This window comes from Crassostrea angulata, chromosome 5, assembly GCF_025612915.1.
Source record: "Crassostrea angulata isolate pt1a10 chromosome 5, ASM2561291v2, whole genome shotgun sequence".
In the NCBI taxonomy this organism is placed as follows: domain Eukaryota; kingdom Metazoa; phylum Mollusca; class Bivalvia; order Ostreida; family Ostreidae; genus Magallana; species Magallana angulata.
The window spans coordinates 5,217,830-5,231,962 of NC_069115.1; the positions used below are offsets into that span (position 1 = coordinate 5,217,830).

General features: G+C 31.7%; 1 protein-coding gene across 1 annotated transcript; it reads right to left on the reverse strand.

Annotated features, from left to right (window-relative positions):
* Positions 1-2,407: 2,407 nt before the first annotated feature.
* Positions 2,408-10,722, reverse strand: LOC128183055 (uncharacterized). The gene is made up of 6 exons (XM_052851880.1): positions 10,643-10,722; positions 10,476-10,558; positions 8,673-8,879; positions 5,763-6,020; positions 3,013-3,093; positions 2,408-2,571 (listed from the first exon to the last, which is right to left on the reverse strand). The coding sequence occupies exons 2-6, from the start codon at positions 10,531-10,533 to the stop codon at positions 2,423-2,425; spliced, it is 753 nt and encodes a 250-aa protein (XP_052707840.1). The 5' UTR covers positions 10,534-10,558; positions 10,643-10,722; the 3' UTR covers positions 2,408-2,422.
* Positions 10,723-14,133: the final 3,411 nt, after the last annotated feature.

The window sequence follows — 14,133 nt, forward strand, 5'->3', positions numbered from 1 at the left end:
AGCTGTAAACAAATGTATCGTTATACAATGTAAGATGTATAAACATATAGATAAATACATAAATATAGTTATAATTTGATAAATTTTGCATAACATAATATTCAGTATTCAGTAGTCAAATGTATTATATTAATAATTGTTTCAGTGTAAGGTCATTCGATTGTCGCTTGACGTCATCGGAAAAATTCCGGAATATTTTACCGTTATTGGCTATAATATCATTAGAGTAATATGAATTCTGGCTTTGTCATCATTTATCTATAGCTTGCATTTATTCACTATAAGTTATATGAAATGAAATGACATTTTAAAAAATCTAACAATTTAGAGAGTTTAGAGGCGATTACTGAATTCAATGAAAAACTGATAAAACCGTACATAGGATATCTTGTACAGACACTATAACTCATAAGTTTTTACCAGGCAAGGTCAATATTAATTTGCAGTTTTTGATAGGATGTATAACGAATAACAACATTTTATGTAATAATTTTCAGTGAGTTTGAACCATTACTTAAACTGTTGTGGACATTTAATTGTGTTAAACTGAAATCCTTTATATTTGACAATTTGTATCATAATGCACTGTAAATATGACAACAATAATACCTGCAATTTTAAATGACCCTAAAATCTTTAAATACAAGAAGATTGTGATTAATTTCTTTACAAAATTGCTATGGAAATCAGTAAATAATTCATGTGACGTTTAATTGTAAAGCAGTCGCCGAGGGGATGGTTCTGATAGTGTGCCTGTGTTAAATTTTTCAGCATGACAAAAATAACAAAAATAGAAATATTTAAGTTCAATTTGATTTTTTACATATTATTCTTCAGATTTAAACAACAATAACACGGATTTCTTCTTACAAATCATTACAGATAGAGAAACCAACTTATTTCTAAACAGAGGGAAATGGTGCACGATTTTTTCTGGCTTATTCTTTTATTTTTATTTTTTTTTGGGGGGGGGGGGCAAAATCTTATATCAAATCTATTCATTCTTTTCCTATTAAAAATGAAATTTTATTAATCCTACAATAAAATTTTTCATTCCAAGTTTATGATTTGTTGAATCTCTACCTTAGTGCCACATACCTTCTGTGCAATTTTCCCCTTGAAATCCGGACCCGCATCCCTGTTCACAAACTCCAGTAATATGATCACATGAGTTATTTAGACAGTGACCACAAATACTGCTGCAGTGCTCTCCGTAATATCCAGCAGTGCACACTTGTCAATAAACAAAATATGTTGTGTATTAGTCAATACTTACCGATGTTTTACTTTTGTGATTGTGTGTTTTTAATGTTAAATGTCAACTTCAACTTTGATAAATTAAACAAACCGACAAGAATTCAACAGTAGGGGAATTATTTAATCGAAAACGACATGTGATCAGGACATCTTATTTTGAGTGTAACGATGAACTTTAAATACATGTATATTTTGTATTAAAAGGACTTTTATAGGTTGAATTGCATCTTTTCTTTCAACTTTCTTCAAAATATTCATATTTACATTACTGAAACAAAATAATGTTTAAAAGAAAATATGTATCATAAATGTTTTAATAAAAGGCAGAGCTATTTTATTAAATAAGGAATTGATGTCCATATGACACGCAAAAATATTGAAGTGAACAAGTTGTGAACTGATGTAAGTGCTGACCTTCTGTGCAGTTTAACCCTTGGTAACCTCTCCTACAGCCATTCATGCATGTTCCGTTGATATGATGGCATTGTTCGTTCTCCAAGCATTGTCCACAAGGTAGGCTACAATTCTGTCCATAAACACCACCTGAACATGCTGTGAAATCATGTAAGAGTGATGTAATAGTTTTTTTGTCAAGTTCAGACAAAGGACATTTTGTGTAAATGTCATCGAAAAGTGGAAATGGAATTGGCAAATGATATGACAGTGTAATTTACATGTAATCACAAGGAAGTGTTGATCGTGTTTTTTTAAAGAATGAAAGTGCTGTTTTTTAAATTATATTAAAGAACAAAAACCGTTTGCAAAACTTCTGCCTGCAATAACTACTGTTGAGGTAATAAACGTAATGAAATTTTAAAAATATTTTTTTTTCATTTTCTTAAATGAAAGATTTCTGTTCCTAAATCTGTTCCTAATGTAATTTTTATGATAGTATACATTACTTAAATAACAAAACATCAATGGAAAAAATAATTTGCACTATATACAAACAACGACTTAGGATTATAGCATGTAAAGGAAGAGAAGAAAAATTTTTTAAAAGTTTTACTCTCAATACCATCTTAAAGTAGGGTGCTTGTCAAATTGTTCTGCGTAAATCATAAAACAATATCTTAAATCTCAATACCATCTTAAAGTAAGGTGCTTGTAAAATTGTTCTGCGTTAATCATAAAACAATATTTTTAACGATTTGTTTTGTAAGTTTTAATGACCTTCTATACAGAAAAGTGTTTGGTATCCCGGATCACATCCTAGATCACAAACTCCTGTTTCACGTTGACATGGTTTGCCATTCACACAATGTCCACAAATACTTGTACAATTATGCCCATGCCGTCCATCTGTACACTCCTCTATAAGATGCGATAAATTTACTTAGTACATTAAAAGCATACATTTGTTGTTGTCATTTCGCTGAAAAACCATTATATACGCTCTCAGTCAGGGATATGAAACATACATTGAAGAGCCATATCAACATGTTATTAAGTTTGCTTTTGCGACAAAAATACAGTGCTAAAAACTTTATAAAGAAAACATTTTTTCATTAAGGAGTGGATATAATTTAATGATTTTTTTTCAAGAGTAAATATCAAATTGGTCATGTAAATTGGAATGTTTCATTTAATCTTATAAAATGAATATACTCAAAACAATTGAAGAATTTTTATATCTGTGCTCATGGCGCATGAATTAGCAAAGTGTATTCATAGAACACTGAACGTCGAAGATATCCAATGCTAACATAAGGGGAAATACATTGAATATGAATATTGATTTATATTAGATCTTACCACACTTCCCGCTGTTTATATCACATGTTTCACATCCTTGACACGGCATACAATTTTCACCATATTTGCCACTCGCGCATCCTGAAAAAGAACTCGTCATCACTTCTTACAGCTAACGTTTTCCAAAACTAAAAACTTTGAAATGCTTTAAAATGAAGAGGTTTTTTTTTTATTTTATTGTTTTGTTTTTGATTTCTCAGCACGTGAAGCATTTTAATGGAAACTTTTCGAAAGTTATATTAGTCTTAAGTAATAGTTCCAAATAGTCTAAATAGACAGCACTTAAAATGTACAGAATCAGAGCCGTTCAAAAGTTGGGGCATAAATGTTCTTAGGAAGGGTTGCACTTACTTTAAAACTATTGTTCATTTCTTAATTTATATATTTGACAATCCGTATTTTTAAAAGCTTTCTACAACATAAGTTTTCAATGTTATAAGTGTATCGTCATTCCCATCGACAGCTAACAACAATCGAAATCTTTGGGGGAAAACTCAACCAAATCGAAATTGTATATTTCTTATACCCAATTCATTATATTGGGTGAAAACTGAAGTACTTTGGTTTAGTTTACATAACATAATGTAGTTTGTATGTTTAAAATGAATGAAATGTATGAAAAGTAAAGATTATTTTCAGTTAAAAAGAATAGGAAATAATATACCGGTATATCAGCAAATGTCACAATCGATTTTTAAGGGGATCGTTTCACTAATGTGCCATAATCTTTGCATGAATTAGAAATAAATATAAAAAAAGTCCCAGTAATTTAAGCTTTATTGTACACTGCTGCAAAGCGTACATTTCTTAAAGCTGAACACCGCTCGTAAATAGGCACTGTCCGCCATATTTCTCTTTAATCACTGCTGTCCCTACAACCCTTATATAAGGGACAGACCTCTAAACAGTTCAAAGTACTTAGCTGTGGAGGTCTCACCTGTGTGGACGTACATTTTGCCTCGCCGTGTTACCCGGTCGCGATGAAACTATCAAATTTTACGCACTTTTTGAAGCCAGGAGAATACTAACATCAAATAAATTGGTCAATGCATTATTTACGAACAGAAAATGAACATAAGATAAGAAAAAAATGCATAAAATCTAAAGACCACGAAAGGAATACTACATGTCGGCCACGAGGTTCAGGTGTGCAATCGGGTGTAACGAAATCGAAGGGTTTATATACCAGGTATCTGTGTGACGGTGCTTATTTACGAGCGGTGTTCAGCTTTAAGCCTTGACAGATCTTATGGTATTCTCAGTAGTCAAACATACAATAACTTAATATTAAATACGGAGATGACTAAATGACACGACGTTGCTATTCAATCTCCTCTTAATACATTATCTCAACAATATTTACATTTACAAATATGCTTCCTCATATGAACTCATAGAATAACTAAACTGTTCATTTAACGGCTGCATTATTGTAAACATGAAGACACGGAACTGTTAATTCTAGACGAGTTGTTTTTCTCGTGATCTAATTTCAAATTAATTCAAGAGTGTCTTTTTGTGCTTGATTTATTATGACGTCGTAATTGATTTGATGGAACTTTTTCCCGCATTTAAGGGCCTTCAAGAAAAAAGTATCTTGATATCTTTATAAAAAAATGATTACAAATCATTTTCTGTATGATATATTCTATTTGACATATACATATATCTAATTTGACGTCATTTTAAAGAGGATGTTACAAAACCTGTTTAATCTTGTTTTTGGAGAGACAGAAAGCATTCTAGATATAATTCATCAGTCAATAATAAAAAAAAACCTTGAGATGGTTCCTTCATATTAAAAAAATGATAGTTTAAAACTTAAACTTTATTGATATTGTGTTTACCAAATATATAACCTTTGGCACACCCTATCAAACAAAGCCATGGTTATGAAGCTTCATTAACAGAACTTATATATTGGGTTTCAAAATCCTGTAGGCACGTGTCATTTACTAGATCTTGACATGAAACAGTAGCATATTAGAGTATATGAACTTGGTTGGTACGTGATCAAATTTTCTGAGAAGCTGTTTGTAATTTACAGGATTTGATTACGTGATTAACGAAGTTCATATGCATATGCAACTTTTTAAAGAGCTTTTTTTTTATTCATTTGGCTAAATACTGAGTTTTTCATAAAAATCACTCTGTAGGTTTGGTGATATTACCTTGCAATATCCATAAAAATATTTTTGTAAACAGTTTCTACGTACAAAAATTCTAACAAAATGACTGTAAATTCAACCCAGCTGACAATATCGATGTTGACACTTAACGTTCAAACGGTCAAACATCAAAATCGTAATTACGTTAACATCTTTAAAAGGAATTTTAAACTATTGTGTAATAAAATCGCTATACATTTGCGATATAGATTTAACTCATTCCTAAAGGTTTCTTGCTGTTGTCTCACCAGGTCTTTAACATATGTATCAGGGTTGATCCAATTCTAAGTGTATAATTCTACAATTTTACTTTTGTCTCCGTGAACTTGATTATTTTAGGATTATTTATTGTTTATCTATTATATGATTTAATAAGATATTCGGCATGCACTAAAGTCAAAAATATTTATCAAAATAAAAGATGTAAACAAGAAGGAATCTGCTCATCTGATTTAAACATTTCCACTTTTACAATAAAAACGAACTTGAGTAATTAATATTCTATATTTTTTTAAAATAAAATACTGAAAAAAATAACTCAAGTCAAATACTGAAAACTAAAAATAAATAAATCCTTAATACCATAAACCTCTATTTCACATATTTCCAACATGGCTCCCGTATATAACCCATCGTCTGGGGCGTCGTAAGTAGTCTCTACAATGACATATCGTGCTGTATGTTTACACGGTGTGTCTAGGATGTTTCGAGGTACGTCTGGGGCGGTTGTTTTGTCAGTATAACATCGTACTCTTTGTATTGTACTTGATTGTGTGGCTGATGAGTTTGAGACATCCAGGTAGAACTGTCTAAATCTTATTGGCTGCATACCGTCATCACCTAATTGAATAATGCATACCGTCATCGTCTTTATTAAAGAAGGCATACATCCATTACCTTAATCTAATAATTTTACTAGACAATAAACTCTAACAAGAGGCCCATCGCCCACATCGCTCGCCTGAGCAACAATAGGCAATATAAAATCAGCTTAAAGCTGACATGAACTCATAAAAGCATTTGGTCGCCATATTAGTTTCGATCGCTCCTCTACTACCACTGGGGTATATATATCGGTTGAGAAAGTTAAGGTCGGTTGCTTTCCGATCGAGGCATTCAGGTTGCACGGACTTCTAAATGCATGAACTACACATTGTAGTAAAATGTTTGTAGTAAAGAATAAAGAAAACAACAATCAGTGAAATACAAAATATGTTTATTCTGTGAAAGGATTTTCCAGATATCTTTATTATGTTGCACATACAGTGCTGCCTCACTACGCATTCACATCGAACACGTGTGCCGTTCATACAGAGTGAATAACGTCTGCGTCTTTTTGAAAACCCCGGTGGCACTACATCGAACACAGTAGATAAATGATAGTAAATCCAAGAAAATGACAATGTAACATCGTTTCAATCCGTTCCACCGTTTCTAAAATCCATGCGATCATTGACATTGCTCGATCTGCCACAGTGTGTTGTTTGCGCATGTGCGATGTTATAACATACACAGGAAAACGGTCTACAATTATCGAGGAATTTTATAAGTATCTGCGTCTGGATTTCAGTCTGTCTTGTTTCATCGTGTAATGGATATATCTTGCCAGTGCAGTGGTTGTCATTTTATTTTTCTTCAAAACGCGTTTCTACACGTCTTTTCGTCCAAGGCAACGTGTTCGGGTGCATGAAATACCTGAATGCGGTGAAGCATGAATAGTGCTCTCAGCTTATATAGGGGGTGTGTAGCGATGAGCAGAAAATAGAAATCGACAACTAATATGGCGGTTGTCGGAGATAAAAGGGAAATAATGCGTATTTATGAATTCATGTCAGCTTTAATAGAGTCATATTACAAAATATCTGGACAATGTGGTATAAAACATGTAGATCCTGCATAAATCCTGCATAAATAAAAATCCATTTCCCTCCCCGACGCCCTGGATATTCTTATGCTTATAATCAAGTCCCATTTCTAACAGGATGATTTTATAGAAATACCACATGTTGACATTGCAGTTCTAAAAACGATCACAAATAATTGTTTATATAAGGGATATACACCTAGATCAAACTCTTAACCCATTGCGAGGCCCAAGAATCGTCCAGGGGCCAGAGTCTAAACAATTTTAAAGAATCAGCGATATGTCGATTGCTTGCATAGACGTAAAATCATATAATATAACATTTCAGTTTTTTTGGAACAATGGAAAGGTTTTCCTTTGTACAATTAGATCCCTAATGTGGCCCCTACCTTCTCCTCAGGATTTTGGTTTCAACAAATTTGAATCTACGCCATCACTATAGTTACAGATTTTCTAAGCAAATGGTGTTAGTAGAAGATTTTTCAGACTTTTATCCATAAAAAATACATATATTTATCCAATTAAAAATTTGCCCACCTCCCCCCAGTTGTGACCCCATCCTGCTCATGGGGATCATGATTTGAACACACTTGAATTTACTTTACCTGAAAATGATCCCACACAAGTTTCATCTTTTCTGGCCGATTGGTTTCTGAGAATAGGATTTTTAAAAATTTACTCTATATATTACTATGTAAAATTTCAACCCCCAATTATGGCCCACCCTACCCCAAGGAGTCATGATTTTCACAACTGTCAATCTTCACTACCTGATGATGCTTGCATGTACGTTTCATCTTTTCCGGCTGATTGGTTTCTGAGAAGAAGATTTTTAAAAATTTACTCTATATATTCGTATGTGAAAATTTAATCTTCCATTGTGGCCCATAACTACTTTTGGGAGTCATAATTTTCACAACTTTAAATCTACACTACCTGAGAATGTAACCACATACGTTTCAGCTTTCCTGACTGATTGGTTTCTTAAAAGAAGATTTTTTAAAATTTACTCTATATATTCCTATATAAAAATTCGACCCCCCCCCCCCCCCCCATTGTGGTCCCATCCTACACTGGGGGTCATAGTTTTCAAAAATCTGAATTTACACTACCTCAGGTTGCTTCCAGACAAGGTTCCGCTTTCCTGGCCAAATGATTCTTGAGAAAAAGATTTTTGAAAATTTCACGAAAATTTTCAATGATTTCTAATTATCTCCTCTTGTAAAATGACATGGTCCTTAATTTTCACAACTTTAAATTCCCTTTGCCTAAGGGTGTTTTGTGTCAAGTTTAGAAGAAATTGGCTCTGTGGTTCTTGAGAAGATGTTGAAAATGTGAAACGTTCACAGACAGACGGAGAGACAGATTGTCAACAGAGAAAATGTGATCAGAAAAGCTCACTTGAGCTTTCAGCTCAGGTGAGCTAACCAGTTTAAAAATGAGCACAAAAATACCGAAAAAAGTCACTACTTAAAGGGAAAAATGTATAATTGAATGACGTAAAATTGTGTTTCTTCGTTATTAAAAACGTTGTTACATAAGACAACTGACTTTGTCAGCTAATGCATTGTCTACGTTTGTTTACAGTGTTATAGCTCAGTTTAATATTCATTGAATATACAACTCACCCTCTTTTCTATAATATAGTTTCACGTTTGATATGCTATACAATTTTCCAAAATCCACTTGAAACCAGGCAATTTCTTTGTTGATGTCAGTATGCGAACAGTAGGATGCCGTCGTGTCAAAATTACCGTCATTTGCTAACGTTGCAAAGAAATTGTTGTATGTTGAACTTAGTAAAAGAGTTGTCGAATTTCTTCTACATAGGTTCTCTGCGAGTAAATCACAAATCGTTAGTTCTCTATATAACCTGTTAGACATAATACATTACATTTAAGATACTGGATGGTCAATAAATTAACCATCAGATCTGCATGAAAGTTGAAGTATTAAAATGACCCATCCAGTCCTCGTAAAAATTGTAATATTTTACATGGACAAAGGTTAATAGAAAAGTTCGCGGACAATTTCGATTGTGAGCGGACTATTTGCATGATACCAGAGAAACTTTTCAAATTTAAACTTGGCGTATTTTCTCAGAAATATGTAAAGATTTGTATGTTTTGAATGCACCATTAAAATATAGCGTCGTGGAAATATGAAATGGTGCTCAAAAAATTTGATTCATTCAAAGTGATAATCGTTGCATTTTTGTTTTAATTCAAATTCATAAGATTCTTTGTATACTTATTTTCAATTGACAGTCATTTAGCAAAACATACGCCATCCTGCAAAGTACACAGTAAGTTTGCCGTAAATCACTTTGTTAGCGAACTTTTCCAACAACCCTCCTACATGTATTTGTATTGAAATGTTTTACATGTACATGAATTTGTATTGTAATGTTTTACATGAACATGTATTTGTATTCTAATACTTTACATATACATGAATTTGCTTGACAGGGATTTCATATAGAGAGTGTATGTATTAATATTAATTACGTTTAAATCTGAAATTTGCATTGCTTTGTATTTGTACAGAGAGTACTAAATCAAATTTAATGTATTTTACGTTAAACAAACTTTCGTAAGATATTAAGTTAAAACAATCATATTTACTAAGAGATTTGTAGAAACTGATTCTCAAAAATTAATTCTGCAACCTTAGCAATGTTAATGCATCGGGTTTTAAATGGTACCGGAAAATTTAATGATCGTTCGTACGGTAAACTACAGAATGGATTCAAATTGATACATACGAATAACTACGGCTTTATACAGAGGTAAAACGGACTTGTACGTTCTAAAAAGGTTTAGTAAGTTCTACTAAGAAAGTATTACGGTGGTTTCATCCATAATGGAAATTTATTATATATGGCAATTTCTTCATACTACGTAATGCGTCCTAAAAATAAGTTGTATATAGACTTATAAACCTCCAGCTAACAAATGTCTTATTACACGAACCTATGATCAAAACATCAAACGAAATCAAATGGCTTATATCATTGATCATATTTTTTACGGAACATTTAATGTTTATGACTGATAATAATTTAGTTAAGAAATAATTGAACATAGATATAAACATAAAGGATTTATTTTTAACGTATCTGGAATGTTCATGTGTTAGTTAAATTACTTATACATACATGTACGACCCACTCATTAAATAAAACCTTATAAAAAAAATAGATGTGGCAATAACAAAGTGTTTTAAATCAAAACCAACTTGTGTAGTTCCAAAATGAAATCTTTGTTTATACTTAGTAAAAAAAGAGATAGAATAAGTTGAATTTCAAATACAATGACAACGCCTTTTCGACTTATTTTCTCATTTGTATTCTAAATCATTTTGACAACTGCTTTTCTTCTTTTAGTAGAACAAAATGTTTTTTGGAATAAATGCATTATCGTTATACGTACCAAAGCAATTAATATTATCCCAGAGAAATCCAAACAAGATAACAATTATTAACTTCATAATTTCCTGAAGAATAGTGACGTGGCTATAAACAGAGTATACACTGCCAACTATTGACGAACGATTTAATATAACAAATAATTATCACTTGGTGCAACTACTCAGTAACTTTAACAGGAATAATGTCTAATCGATTGATTTGTAAATTTTGAATTCAATTGGTGTAATTGCAATTTAAATCTGGACAGCTAAACAGCTAAACAAACAGGGAAGCCTACAAACAAAATGTTATCTTCCGTAAGAAGATATATGTGCGCAGATTTTTGATACAAACTTTTATGTATTTAAGGCTGAGTCATCTTATGCGTCGTAAGTAGTTAATGTAATATTTATCCATTTATGCATACTAGTATGTCATAAGCATATAGAACAAAAATGTTTTAACCATTCGATAGAAAAGTGATAAATATGGAATGTAAATCTTAAACTGTATCATATCATTGACTGTAGATGGGCTCTATAATGCAAACCTTTAAAATCGTGTTTTATAAAAGAATTGCTTACATATATAGGTATATTTCGGTCGTAAATTGGGTTTGGACGTATAATCTGAAGTTAATTCGATGATACCATAATATGCAAACATAACGCAGGTACGAATGATAAGGCAACTCTTAGTGTTTGGTCGAGTAAAATGTCATCCCATCACTATGACGTCACAATAAGCAGCATGATAACATATATTACTTAAAAAATATGTCTTCTATAACTATACCCCTTTGCCAAATCTTAAAAACTATAGGCGTAATTAGTCATTTGAAATTCTACTAATTGAATTTATATTTAATTTTCTTGTATTACGTATGATTTTAATTGAAGACGTCACTGGCATGTTTAAGATAAGATCTATGTCGAAAGACAAATCACGGGAATGCGGTGAAAACAACATCGAAATAAGACCTATTTGATACGGATAACCAATATGTAGAGGGCTTTCAGCTGGGAAATAGTCAGGACAAAACAGGCATAGCGATTGTGTTTCATCAGCAATTGATATAAGGTAAGCATATATGCATTTATTTTGGCTCGATCGGCCTTTCCTCTGTCAGTTTGTGCAAAAAAGGCAATTGTACAACACATCCCCAAATATTATGAAAAATAAATTGGCAAATATCAAAAGCACATGACTTAAACTACCTAAAAAGTAATGCTAAAATGCTTTGCTTTGTTGTTGTAAATGAAAATTACGTTGTATTTTCAACGAAGAAAGTAGCGAGAGTTTGCGGTATAGAATTACAATATTTATATAATGCAATAGAATACAGGATTCTACGAGTAATATCATTGCACATGAATAAGTTACCTTTCAAATTAGTGTTTCAAACCTACAAATGAACTTTAGGGTAGTGTTACACTTTTTTTTATTTTTTGTAAAGGCAGAAGCAGGATGTATTTATAATTCTTAAATGATATCATGGCACGATAGCTCAATGAGTGAATCGATTACCACGTATAAAAACGATTCATAATTGGACACATTAACTTATTAATGCCCGGAATCGTTTTTATCTAAAATAATAAAAAGATCGTCTGAATAATGCCCCATGCATTTAACTGAAAGGTGCATAAATGTCATAACTATACCATTAAGTCCCTTTTCAGTAATCGATAAGTAGACTTTATCAATTGACTTAAATCTTACAGGACTACTGAACCATCACCGGTGCCTATCTCAGTAGAATAGAAAACTTTCTGGATTGTAACCTTAAAGTAGACACTATGAATTGACATATGTTTTACAGGACTACTGTAACAGCATTGATGCATATCTGATTAGAAAAAAAAATACAACTAAGAAAAACTGGCTAAAATGTGGAAACAATTTAAATTTAATCGATATCAAACTAGGTAAGTTTTGACTACCATCATATATTTACATCTACCAAGACTTATTTCCTCCATTTCTTACGGAAAGTTGAATCTAATTCATAGCTCTATAGAAACAGCAAGACTAAAATCTACACGCCCCGTTTATCGATTAGTCGAAATATACAGAGTCTGAAACTGAAAAGAAACTGACAGGACTAAAATTGATGATATCAGAAACAAAGTCTCACAGAAGACAATTTGGCTGTATCTTTTAACTAACGCACTTATGTATATCAACAGTTATTTAGTGAATTGTACCTACTTTTCATAATCAATTAACAAACAAGTTAAAAGAAAAATGTTAGAAATTAAAATATTTCTTTAATAATTCATGTGTGTTATGTAAAAAATTACATTACCCGCTTCCATGGGTTATGTATTTTTACTGCAATACCGCTATCTTCATATCCAGAATGAATCACCTTAGAAAGTATTTCATTGTTTAAATGATAACAGATCCCCAAAATACATGCATTCCGTCATTTATGTACGATGATTTTATGGGGTTTTTTACCATTTGATCATGAATGATAAAATATTGCAATTATGAAATGGGAATAATAGCTAGTTATTAAGTAAACAAACGGCATACTAAAGTAAACTTAAAATTTGTGTTGTTTTGTCTGCTAATAAAACATATTCAAAACAATCTCAGGTTTATTGACTTTGTTGGACACTAGCATTTTGCATTGCTGTTTGTTATGTTTTCTTATAGAACATATATTTTCGAATGACACAAAACAGTATTGTCTAGGTAAATGAGAAGTGTAAGCGCAAAGATAGCTATTAATTATAGATATTAATTTAAAAACCCTCACAATTGATAAAAACGGGCTTAATTACCTGCTTAATGTTACTGTGCTTCGGGGACGTAACTAAACAGTAAATCATTTTATAGTACACCAATTATCAACAAAAGGGTACCCTTTTGTGAATGGTCTAGATTTGATATTAATAAATATTTTTAAAGAATAGTTAAAAGTTTATTTAACGAAACATATTTTAAGTGCAATTCATTTGTATAATTTGCAAATATATACTGTAAATATCAATATTTATGTTAAGAAACGCCGCCTTGTTAAACATTTATTCATTTATTTGTATGGTTTACACGTACAAACTGAAAGCACACGATTTTCTAGACAATAAATATCGTGTAAAGCCATAAAAGACTACATTTGAAATGTTGCTCTCTTTATTTCGCTAAGTAGAGTATATTGAACGTCTTGTACGCACCTGTGCTTCTTTATGGTGGCATAGACCTGCCACCACTTGTCAGATCTTGATGTCGACTTGTCAGATAATTATATTGACTTGTCAGATCTTTATGTCGACTTGTCACTTATTCACATGTTGAAAAAATTCAACACTAAAACGTTTCCACGCCAAATTTGTGCCATCAAGTTGACATAATATTTTCGGACAAGTTGACATAATCATCTGACAAGTCGACATCATTATTTGACAAGTCGACATCATTATTTGACAAGTCAACATAATTATCTGACAAGGTAACTTCATTATCTGACAAGTCGACTTATAATATTAATGTATGGTGGCATAGATCTGCAGCCACTTGTCAAATAATTATGTTAACTTCTCATATGATGTCGACTTGTCAGATATTTATGACAACTTGTCAGATTTTTATAATGACTTTTTAGAAAAAAAAAACATAGTGACTAGAAACTCAATATTTTGTTGTCAAAGCGTGTTAGTGCAACTTATGGT